This window comes from Giraffa tippelskirchi, chromosome 3 (assembly GCF_054371585.1).
Source record: "Giraffa tippelskirchi isolate mGirTip1 chromosome 3, T2T-mGirTip1v1.2.pri, whole genome shotgun sequence".
Lineage (NCBI taxonomy): Eukaryota > Metazoa > Chordata > Mammalia > Artiodactyla > Giraffidae > Giraffa > Giraffa tippelskirchi.
In genome coordinates this window covers 131,295,629-131,308,230 of record NC_137277.1, presented here as the reverse complement: position 1 = coordinate 131,308,230, position 12,602 = coordinate 131,295,629, and the positions used below count along the sequence as shown (strand labels likewise).

At 41.5% G+C, this 12,602-nt stretch overlaps 1 protein-coding gene across 14 annotated transcripts in view; it reads right to left on the bottom strand.

Annotated features, from left to right (window-relative positions):
• Positions 1-935: 935 nt before the first annotated feature.
• Positions 936-12,602, bottom strand: part of CFAP221 (cilia and flagella associated protein 221) — a 119,213-nt gene continuing 107,546 nt past the window's right edge. For 13 of the 14 annotated variants that reach the window (XM_081575939.1, XM_081575938.1, XM_081575952.1 and 10 more), the window contains 3 exons: positions 10,945-11,037; positions 5,929-6,024; positions 936-1,223 (listed from right to left, as the gene is read on the bottom strand). In XM_081575939.1, the coding sequence (XP_081432065.1) occupies positions 1,115-1,223; positions 5,929-6,024; positions 10,945-11,037 (298 nt within the window). In that variant the 3' untranslated portion in view covers positions 936-1,114. The remainder of the gene's footprint in view (positions 1,224-5,928; positions 6,025-10,944; positions 11,038-12,602) is intronic. The other variant, XM_081575943.1, reaches the window with a different exon arrangement.

The following is a 12,602-nucleotide window of genomic DNA, read 5'->3' as shown; positions in this document are numbered from 1 at the left end:
AGTCCCCACTGCCCTATAAAGAGAGCAGAGAGCGGGGGCAGAGAAAAGCTAGAAGCAGAACCAAGAGAAGCAAGGGCTTGGAGCCCCCGGAAGAGGAATTTAGACTTTAACCTGGAGGCCAGTGGTTCTCACTCCTGGCTGCACATTAGGTCCACCTGGAGAGCTTTAAAGATTATTACTGCCTGAGTCCTACCCCAGAAAACCTGATTCAGCTTTTTTTTTTAATTGGAGTATAATTGATTAACAATGTTGTGTTAGTTTCAGGTGCACAGCAAAGTGATTCAGTTATACATATACATGTATCTATTCTTTTTCAAATTCTTTTCCCATATAGGTTATTATAGAATATTCAGCAGAGTTCCCTGTACTACCTAGTAGAATCTTGTTGGTTATCTATTTTAAATACAGCAGTGATTCAGCTGGTTTTTATGAAGCTCTCCATGTGATTCCGACCTGCGGCCAGCTCATGCATGAGAATGGAGTCATGTTAACACACACAGTCAAAAGGCCTGCTTTTTACTGACTATTCACCAGGACTCCAGACCCCAAGGCAAAGCCCTGCCACCCCTGCTGCTTCTGAGAGTCCTCACAGAGGTGTTATCCATTCCTCCCAGGCCAGTCAGCAAGTTCTAGTCGCCCCACAGCCAGTCAGCAAGTTCTAGTCGCCCCACAGTGTCCCCTCCATTTCTAGCCTCCTCGCCTGTGTCTGGTGCCGCATGGCTGCTTAGGAGCCGGTGTCCTCACCAGCACTGCTCTTTCTGGGAGCAGTTCCCAAAGTCAGAGTCGGGGTGCTCAGGGGCCGTGGGAGCTGGTGGGGGAGCAACCCCTCCCCAACTCCCGGCCTCCGGCCCCTCCAAAGGGCTCCCAGCCTTTCAGTACTTGGAAGCCTTTGTGCCCACACTAAATCTTGCAGCAAGAAGCTCCAAACACTGCCATCATACTAATGACATTTTATTTTTAAAAAGAAAAAACTATAAGTTTAAAATACTTACATCATCTATATTTCAGGTTTTTTCTCTAAAACTTTAATTCCCCAAATGGCCGGAACATAAGCAGACACAGAGGACCATGGAAGTGAGAAAGGAAGTGAGAGGCACTGACGTCCTGGTGGTTTTCATTCTAGGATCAGGTAGGAGCTGAGCGCTTTGCTCCTCAGGTTCTTCATCTCCTCGAGCAGCTTCTCTCCTGCCTTCTCCATTGGCTGTGCTTGGTCTTTCACCTCTCTAAATATATATATATAAAACACAAACCCGATGAGGACACATCAGGGCACCTCTTAAAACATTCAGGTCATCCACCACCACCCTGCTTCTGGGCCCAGTGTCACCAGTGATGCCTCATGAAGACAGGAGGAGCTGTTTATACACAAACACAGTGTAAACCATACTTAGTGATCATTTAGTTACCAGTGAAAACACCCGGCTGGAAGTGATTCAAACCTGATTCCAGTCTCAGTTGCACTAGGTTCTTAGCAGAGCCAAGCGACCTAAACTCAGCCTCCGTTTCCAGAGGTACACGTGATGGGAATTCCCATCTCTGAGGATTGTTGCAAAGGGGAAATGAGAACTTATGCATGGACATCCCAGCATGATGGCTTCTAAATGCTCAGTGGGCAGAAGCTGATTCTTTATGAGTAAAGTGGACACTCAGGATCTCTGATTCTGACAATGGCTCCGAAAGGTAGGACTCAAGAGGGAGGGTTCTGCACCTGAGTCGAGGAGTGGCTGATGTGGAGCCTGGATGTTGCTGGCATGGTGAAGGGTAGAACTTTCCAAATATCTGGGAGGACAGGATTAGTGTATTTGGTTGAAAGCACAGATGTCTAAGGATGGTGAGCTCAGCTATATGATCTGTCCAGTCAGAAGAATTCAAGACAAAATTAAGTGCTTCTCCCCTGTGTTCATGGCAGCACTATTTACAATAGCGAAGACATGGAAGCCACCTAAGTGTCCATGGACAGAGGAACGGATAAAGAAGATGTGGTATGTATACACACTGGAATATTACTCAGCCATAAAAAAGTATGAAATAATGCCATTTGCAGCAACATGGATGGACCGTGAGATTGTTATACTAGGTGAAGTAAATCAGGAGAGAAAGACAAATACCATATGATATCACTCACATGTGGAATATAAAAAATTAATACAAATGAACTTATTTACAAAATAGAAACAGACTCACAGACATAGAGAACAGAACTGTGGTTGCCAAGAGGGAGGGGAGGAGGGAGGGATGGACTAGGAATTTGAGGTTAGTAGATGCAAACATTATGTAGAGAATGGACAAACAAGGTCCTACTGTACAGCACAGGAAACTATACTCAATATCCTATGATAAACCGTAATAGAAAAGAATATATATGTACAACTGAATCACTTTGCTGTATAGCAGAAATTAACACAACATTGTAAATCAACTATACTTCAATAAAGCAAAAAAAATAAAATTAAGTGCTTGTGAAATATTTCCTAAGGAGAGTGAAACTTCCTAAAGTTTTGGCAAATGCCTAAAAGTTTTGAAGAAAGAGAAGTATCTCAAAGTGAAAAATTAAAACTTCCCTAATGCATATAATTAAAAAAATTAATTGGCACCACTTTATGAAATCAGTCTAAAAATATATAGTTCATGTCAGCCCTTAAATATATTAATAGCTGAGTGATATTGTGATAATCTAAGGGGAGCTGAATGGTGTGTCAGCAACTAAAGTCACTCATACAGTTCCTTGGATATTTTGCAATATAATTCTCCTTAGTAGGTCTTGAGAGGGTGAGATCACCATCAAGATAGCAAGGAAGCTCTTGGGTTGATTACAGCCTTCAAGACAGACCAGATGATTCTTTGCATCCATGAAAATAAGTATTTGCCAGAAACCAAATAGACAGCAGTCTTCATGGGGACATTAAGTATCACTAACGTGTTTTTTATTTCTGTCCCTGTCTGACCAAGCTTTCATGTGTGTCTGTCTGACACTCTGTCTGCTTCCAGCTGAAGCTGAAGGAGGTGAAAAAAAGCACAAGCAAGGACTGAGAGGACAGAACTGAGCATCGGGTCATGCTTGCTTGGAGAGAATTTCAGAACTGAATCCCTGCTGTACAGCACAGGGAACCCTACTCAATATCTAGTAATAACCTATAAGGGAAAAGAATCTGAAAAAAAAAAGACACACACACTTATGTGAGAATCCCATGGACAGAGGAGCCTGGTGGGCTACAGTCCATAGTGTCCCACAGACACAACTGGAGCGACTTAGCACACACAGACATAGTGGTGGTGGTTTAGTTGATAAGTTGTGTCTGACTCTTTGGACCCCATGAATTGTAGCCCACCAGCCTTTGTTCATGGGATTTTCCAGGTAAGAATACTGAGGTGGGCTGCCATTTCCTGCCCCATATTTTATATATACTATATATATATATATATATATATCACTGTGCTGTACACCTTAAACTAATATAACATTGTAAATCAACTATACTCCAATAAAAATTTGAAAAAAATCATCTGTGAGATATCATTGGAATATTATGCAGGAAATAAACTGATAATTATATTGATAATTTTGGCACATGAAAAAATGTGCAAAAATAATTTAAACTGCAAAATAGGTGAATTCAAAATGCCATGGATCTATTTATTGAAAATGTGTGAAATGTATGTGTATTTTGAAAAAAAATTACTTGGTGTGCAGAAAATGCTTAGGGTTCATTGTTGTTTTTTCTGGTTTTTGTTTTTTTGGTAAAGTAGCTGAAATACATTAAAAAAGAAAAGAAAATTTTCTTCTTTGGTGAAGATATATAAAGTAATAAGTTCTATTTCATTTAATACTCATTTGATAATCAAATGGCATTTGATATTACTTCCTGTAATCAAAATGGTGAAAAAACCAGGTGAAACAGCAAGTAAACAATGAGGCATTGGATATTGCCTTGCTCATGGGGCAAACTGTTCTAAGTCCAGGAGCAATTTTTCAAACTGAAAAAAAAAGGTTTTATTTAAAACTCTTAGTCATATGTTTGAAACCTGAAACAAAATGCAAAGTGCATCTCTTTGTTGAGGTGTCAGATGTACTATGTAGTGTAACATATTTTGTTGCTCAATAGCTGGTTAAAACAGATGCTCACTGAAATACTATTAAAAATTTTTTTTCCCTAAATTTTCTTTTAGAAGCTGCTAATCTACTTTCTGAGAAGTGCTGGTTTGCTATAGGTCTCTGTTACTATTACAAATGAACCAAAGGAGCCCCTTGCTCCTCTAAGATATGTGGGCATTCCTTTCTGAAAAGGCAGGGCCTCCTCCAAACACCCTGAACAAAGAAGACAAACTAAAAAATTTACAGCATACACATGGAAGGGTAATAATCCTTAATATATGAGGCACTCTTACAAATAAGGAAAAGATGAAGACTTTCTGCAATATAGGCAAAAAAGCCCCCCATAAAAGAAGAAAAATATTTGATAAGTGTAGGAAAATTTTTACCATCAGTCATAAACGAAGAAGTTAAAATTAAAACAATGATGTGGTCATTAAAAACCTATCATATTGGAAAAGAAGAAAAAACGTCTGATAATATTCCACGTTGTTCAGGGCATTTCAATGTGGACATCCTGACCTCTGCTGGTAGGACGTTTGTTGATATTTTTCTGGATGGTGTAAAGCACCATGTATTAAAATCTTAAAATGAACATGGATTTAGTGTTTGTGTTTCAAAGTTTATCCTAAGGAGATAGTCTGATAAGTTTGCAAAGAATTATGGCACAAGGAAATTTGTTGCAGCCCTATCCGCAAGAGCAAAACATTGAAGAGTTGACATGATCATCAGTAGAAAGATCGGTTAGCACATGATGGTATATCTACCAGTAAGATAAAAAGGTGCATATCTATATTCATAAACATATGATAACGATATGCTAAATGAAAGTCTAGAAGATAAAACAATATGAACAATATGATAGTATTCACTTAAACACATACAGTTGGCCCTTTGTGTCCATAGGTCCAGCATTTTCAGACTCAACCAACCCCAGGTGGAAAAAAATATGAGAAAGTTCCAAAAAGCAAAACTTGAATTTGCTGCATGCTAAAAGCTATTTAAAAATCATTTACACTGGATGAGGTATTATAAGTAATGCAGAGATGATTTAAAGTATAGGAGGATGTGCACAGGTTATACACAAATTCTACACCATTTTACATAAGGGACTTGAACATCCTCAGATTTTAGTACCCAGGATAGGGGTTGTCCTGGAACCAATCCCCCATGGATACCGTGGGACTATTGTATATACAGTTTAACAAAATACAGTAGGTGTTTGTGTGTTATTTAAATAATTAAAGTATTAATACTTGGAAGACCACATACCAAAATGTATAGGTACTGCCCCTGGGTGGTAGCATTACTGTTTTTATTTCATTCTTTATATTTTTCTATATTTTCTAACATTTTAATAATTAAAAAAGACAAATAGTTCTAAAAGGATATCTGGAATTTCAAACTTACAAACCGTATGAACTCTAGTGGTTATTACCTTTACCAAAGTATTCTTCAAAACCAAGTTCTGAAGGATGATGGTGATGTCTGCCTAGCTAGCTATCCCTGATGCAGAGACACAGGAAAGGGTTCACATGTGCAGAGCAAGCACCCGGAGAGATGTCCTCACACGGGCATCTCATGGAATCCTCACAACCGCCCGGGAGAGAGGTTTTGCTTTCTGCACGTTATGAATGGAGAGACTGAGGCCCAGTGACTGAAGATAAGCAACGAGGCTGGAGGTGGCATGGGTGGTAAATAGGATACATGTCTAAACACCTAACACACTGGAAACTTGTCTCTTTGGACATGTTTTTAGATTCAAACAGTTCTGTATGTCATGTAGGACAAATTTTATCCTGGGCTACCTCTTCCTAAGGCATAAAGCATCCACTTACTTCTCCTTCTTGGTGTCCCTATAGTCCAGCACTGGGAATTCCGCTTCGATCATTTCTGGAGTCAGTATAATGTCCATACTCTGTTCACAGAGCTCACTGAAAGGAATAAAATAGAAAAGTACTGCAATCATTTAACAGTTACATCATTCCTTCAACATTACTCACACCTATACTTCTTGGATCTACGTTAAAGAAAGTATAAGACTGATGAATAGCTTTCTATCAACCAACAACAGTAGGAATGGTAATTTATAAGCAGAGAATAAAAAGGAGTTTAAAAATGGGGTTTGTTATAGTTGTTGTTGTTCAGTGGCCAAGTCATGTCCGACTCTTTGTGACCCCATGGACTGCGGCAGAACAGGCTTCCCTGACCTTCACTATCTCCTGGAGTTTGCTCAAACTCATATCCATTGAGTTGATGATGCCATCCAACCATCTCATCCTCTGTCACCCCCTTCTCCTCCTGTCCTCAATCTTTCCCAGCATCAGGGTCTTTTCCAATGAGTCGGCTCTTTGCATCAGGTGGCCAAAGTATCGGAGCTTCAGCTTTAGCATCAGTCCTTCCAATGGATATACAGGATTGCCTTTCTTTAGGATTGACTGGTCTGATTTCCTTGCTGTCCAAGGAACTCTGAAGAGTCTTTACCAGCACCACAGTTCGAAAACATCAATTCTTTGGTGCTCAGCCTTCTTTATGGTCCAGCTCTCACAGCCATACGTGATTACTGGGAAAAACCACAGCTTTGACTATACAGACCTTTGTTGGCAAAGTGATGTCTCTGCTTTTCAATACTGTCTAGGTTTGTCATAGTTTTCCTTCCAAGAAGCAAGCGTCTTTTAATTTCACAGCTACAGTCACCGTCCACAGTGATTTTGGAGCCTAAGAAAATAAAACCTGTCACTGCTTCCAGTTTTTCCCCTTCTATTTACCATGGAGTGATGGGATCAGATGCCATGATCTTATTTTTTTTAGTACTGAGTTTCAAGCCAGATTTTTTCATTCTCCTCATTCGCCCTCATCAAGAGGCTCTTTTATTCCTCTTCACTTTCTGCCATTAGAGTGGTAGCATCTGCATATCTGAGGTTGTTGATATTTTTCCTGGTAATCTCGATTCCAGCTTGTGATTTATCCAGCCCGGCATTTTGCATGATGTTCTCTGCATAGGAGTTAAATAAGCAGGGTGACAATATACAGCCTTGTCATACTCCTTTCCCAATTTTGAACCAGTTGTTTCATGTTCGGTTCTAATTGCTCTTTCTTGACCCACATACAGGTTTCTCAGGAGACAGGGAAGGTGGTCTGGTACTTCCATCTCTTTAAGAATTTTCCACAGTCTGCTGTGGTCCACAAAGTCAAAGGCTTTAGCGTAGTCAATGAAGCAGATATTTTTCTGGAATTCCCTTGCTTTCTCCAGTGAATGTTGGCAATTTGATCTCTGGTTCCTCTGCCTTTTCTAAACCTGGCTTGTACATCTGCAAGTTCTCGGTTTACATGCTGTTAAACCCTAGCTTGAAGCATTTTGAGCATAACCTTTCTAGTATGCGAAGTGAGCACAACTGTCTGGTAATTTGAACATTCTTTGGCATTGGAATGAAAACTGACCTTTTCCAGTCCTGTGGCCACTGCTGAATTTTCCAAATTTGCTGGCATATTGAGTGCAGCACTTTGACAGCATCATCTTTTAGGATTTTAAATAACTCAGCTGGAATTCTATCACCTCCACTAGCTTTGTTCATAATAATGCTTTCTAAAGCCCACTTGACTTCACACTCCAGGATGTCTGGTTCTAGGTGAGTGACCACACCATCGTGGTTATCTGGGTCTTTAAGACTTTTTTGTATAGTTCTTCTGTGTATTCTTGCCACCTCTTCTTAATCTCTTCTGCTTTTGTTAGGTCCTTACCGTTTCTGTCCTTTATTGTGCCTGTCCTTGCATGAAGTATTCCCTGATATCTCCAATTTTCTTGAAGAGATCTCTAGTCTTTCCCATTCTATTGTTTTCCTCTATTTCTTTGCATTGTTCATTTAAGAAGGCTCTCTTCTCCTTCCTTGCTATTCTTTGGAACTCTGCATTCATTGAGTCATCTTTCCCTTTCTCCCCTACCTCTCACTTTGCTTCTTTCCTCAGCTGCTCATAGCAAATACCCTTTTCCAATAACACAAGAGATGACTCTGCACATGGACATCTCTGGATGGTCAATACTGAAATCAGATTGATTACGTTCTTTGCAGTGGAAGATGCAGAAGCTCCATATGGTCAGTAAAAACTAGACCTGGAGCTGACTGTGAGACTCAGATCATGAGCTCCTTATTGCAAAATTCAGGCTTAAATTGAAGAAAGTAGGGAAAACCACTAGACCCTTTGGATAAGACCTAAAACAAATCCCTCTTGATTATACAGTGGAGGTGATGAACAGATTCAAAGGATTAGATCTGGTAGACAGCCTGAAGAACTATGGACGGAAGTTCATAACATTGTACAGGAGGCGGTGATCAAAACCATCCCCAAGAAAAGGAAAAATGGGGTTACAGAATGCATATTGTTTTCAGGTGTACATGCAACATTTACCAATATTGACCGTATCTTGGACCACAAGGAAAGCATGAATATTTCAAAAGGTTGAAATCATTCTGAGAATGTTCTGTGACCACAATGGAATTTGATTAGAAATCAATAGCAAAGAAGATAACCAAAAAATCCATAACTGCTTTAAAAAGAAAACAATATGCTTCTAAATAATCTACAGGTGAGAGAAGAAATTACAGGGACTGAGGTTATTTTTATCTTGAGGTCTGCTACCCCTTACAGCAGGGATCAGGAAACTTTTCCAGTAAAGGTCTCAGTGGGTCTCTTTTACAATTAGCTTCCTAGGTGGCACTGGTGATAAATAATCCGTCTGCCAATGCAGGAGACACAAGAGACACTGGTTTGATCCCTGGGTCAGGAAAGTCCCCTGGAGGAGGGAATGGCACCCCACCCCAGTATTCTTGCCTGGTGAATCCCATGGACAGAGGAGCCTGATGGGCTACAGTCCATGGGGTCACAAAGAGTTGGACATGCTGAGAGACTTAGCACGGGTGCACACTGTTGCAGCATGAAAGGAGTCATGGAAAACACCCAAATGAACGAGTGTGGCTGTGTTTCAATAAAACGGGTGTTTTGCAAAAATGGGTGGTAGGCCAGATTTGGCTGTTTGTGGACCCCTGGCCTGGCGCTTGGTTGTTTGACAGTTACAGCTGGGTCACTGCAAGTGTGAGTTCCAGCTCCAGGAAGCAGGGAGAGAGTCTGTAGGAGGTAAACCTGCTCCATCCTGGTCCTGCCCTCAGGAGGACATCTCACATCTGCTCCTGCCCTCTCAGTAAAGGCTGCCCTCTTGGTAAAGGCCTAGTCACATGGATGACCTAACTCAGGGGACACTGAGCCTCCAGTTTCAACAATTCTATTTCTGTAGGAGAAGACAATTATTTTGAGTGGCCGTCTGCTACACTCAAAGAGAAATGCCTCCAAGATCAACAGAGGCTTCAAAATTTAGAATTACAAACAGGAACCCTCTCCTCGCAGCGAAACATATACAGAGGTGGGCAGAGCTGTATTCTGTTTGGGAAAACACCCTTGAAAACTGCACAGTCACTCCGATCCCCTAACCTTCGCTAAGCAGCTGCTCTGTGCCAAGCTCTGTGCCAATCTTGATGCTGGTGATTTACAAGACGGTGATTTGCAAAACTGCTTCCCATTAGCAGTTTCCTCATCTCCAAAGTATGGAAAATAATAAGATCTCATTGTTGGGGTGAATGAAACTCTTGCCAAGCGCAGGGCCTGACGCACATTTAGTGCTCAGTAAATGTTATTGTTACAACTACCCTCCTCCTCCTTGTCATCATCTTCCTTAATTGACAACCCCTGTGAAGTAGGCACTACTATTCTCATTTCAAAGATGAGGAAACTGATTCATGAATCTGCACATCAGTGCTGAATGGGGGGGGTCTGCAGAGCATCTCCCCACTTGCCTCCCCAAACTGAACTTCAAGTAACCTTGTGTCACTCAGCCACCCACCTGGATGCAGCATCCTCAGGAAATGCCCTCGTGCTCTGGGCTTCGAGTAGCAGACACTCAAATTCCCTGTTCAGACCTGGGTTCTAAGCTCAGACGTCCAAGTATTGCCAAATACCATTGCTTGTGGGCAGGCTTCACAAAAACCAGTATTTAGTACTTCACTCACTGGTTATTTACAGGGAGAAATATTAAAGTGGGCGTGCTGTGCTAAGTTGCTTCAGTCGTGTCTGACCCTTGCAACCCCATGAATTGTAGCCTCTCAGGTTCCTCTGTCCATGGAATTCTCCAGGTAAGAATACTGGAGTGGGTTGCCATTACCTTCTCCAGGGGATCACCCCAACCCAAGGATCAAACCCACGTCTCTTATGTCTCCTGCATTGGCAGACTTGTTCTTTACTCCTAGCACCACCTGGGAAGAGCCAAAGTGGGAGTGGCCACAGCAGATTCAAGGACACATTCTCACTGGATGTTGGATGCTCATCAGTAAATCAAATTTAAGTGTCTTTGTTTGGGGGCTGATATTTTTCTTTTTCCTTTTTTGTTTGTTTTTTATTTACTTTGGGGGAGGGGAGGTCCTAGGTTTCTTTTTTCTTAAAATTTTTGTTTTTGACTTTTCTTTTAAGAATATTTTATTTGTTTGGGTTGGGGGCTATATTTTTTTTGCTCCTCCAAATCCTACCTGCCCTCTGAGTACTAACCCAAGTGCATGCGATTCTGCAGCCTTGGAAGCCCACTTAGCACCCACTCTGCTTGCCCCTCCCTGAGCACCTGCAGCACTGAAAGGTCAGCCAGTTTGAGACCTGAGACTGTTATTCTCCACCACGAATCCAGCATCTTATCTGCTGAGGGTGTGGCTGGGTGTCTTGGTGGGGCTGCAAGCTCAGGTGCTTGGAAATCTTTCAGAGCACCTGGCATGTTTCTGGAACATAGATGACACTAGAGACCACAGGTAAAAAAGTACCGTTCAACTGTCTCCATCCTATCTTCTTCTGGCAAGGCGTCAAGAACGGCAGGGACATCGATAGGCAGCATGACTAAGTTGAGGGAATCACAGCTGTGGAAAAATCACAGAGCAGCCAAGGATATATGACCACATTAGTAGTCTCAGCGTCTTTATACAATCTTCTAAAGTACTTTTATTTTACCTTTGGTACTTTATGCTACCATCCTGTCCTCCTTCACCTCTGGAAACCTACCCTTTAGAGATTAAGGCGACCGGGAGGGGTGGTGGTGATGAAAGTAAAAAGTGAAAGTATTAGTTGCTCAGTCGTGTCCGACTCTTTGTGACCACATAGCCCAGAGAAGGAAATGGCAACCCACTGCAGTATTCTTGCCTGAAGAATCCTATGGGCAGAGGAACCTGGAGGGCTGCTGTCCATAGGGTTGCACAGAGTTAGACATGACTGAAGTGACTTAGCATGCATGCATGCATTGGAGAAGGAAATGGCAACCCACTCCAGTATTCTTCCCTGGAGAATCCCAGGGACAGAGGAGCCTGGTGGGCTGCCATCTATGGGGTCGCACAGAGCTGGACACGACTGAAGCGACTTAGCAGCAGCAGCAGCAGCAGCAGCCTGTAGCCCACCAGGCTCCTCTGTCCATGGAATTCTCCAGGCAAGATTACTGGAGTGGGTTGCCATTTTCTACTCCAAGGGAGCTGCATGACCCAGAGATTGAACCTGGGTTTCCTGCATTGCAAACTGTGATGGGTACCGGTCAAATCCAAGAGAATGGTGCTAAATAAGATATTTCCCAGAGCTTAGAAAAAGGATTTTCAAATGTGTAGTATCTAAACTTACTTTATTTTCTGGGGGTGGAGGTGGGGTGAGGTAGCTAGAGAGTTTACTTTTTGTTCTTAACATTTTTTCCCACAATTATACTCTTAGTTGTTTATTCAATTTCAGACCTCCTCCCCACCTCCTTATATGTTGTTTGGTATTATAGGTTTAGAGTTTTACATAAAAATTACTAGGTATCAGGACATTAAAAGCACTGAGATTTTAATACTTAAGGACATTAAAAGCACTGAGATGGGTAGGAAAAAACAGTTTGTTATTTTTAAAGTTGACAGTATATTTCTGTTTCAAGCTGGTGGAATAAACACTCACCTTTAAAAATTTTTTTCTTTTTTTTTTTGGTCTAAACTCCTCACATACCTCTCAAATGCTATTAGAGGAATAAAAACTGAACACATAATAGCAAAGGGAATAGGGAAAAAGTCACAAATGGATACACATTTTTAATAATTTTCTGGAATAAGCTTCGAGAAGCTGGGAGGAGTGTTGTCTCACAAAAAAGAGTGAAAAATGACCCATGGCAGGAAACTGATCTTCCTACCGGCCCTGCAGGTGGCAGGGATGGGAAACCAGGGGGATTAATTGAAGCCTCCTTGGTGTATGCAGATATGTCTTGGAGATAAGTTTCTTCTTGTTTAATAAACAAAAATGTGCCTGGCCTACCAAGCATGGGGCTTGGTTGAATACAATTATGGCCCATGGTTTTTACAGCTGTAAAAAAGTGAGGAGGATCTTTGTCAACTAATACGGAGTGATTTTCAGGAGATGTTATAAGTGAAAACAGCAAATGCAGAAGAGCTTATCCAGTGTGCCACTTTTTGAA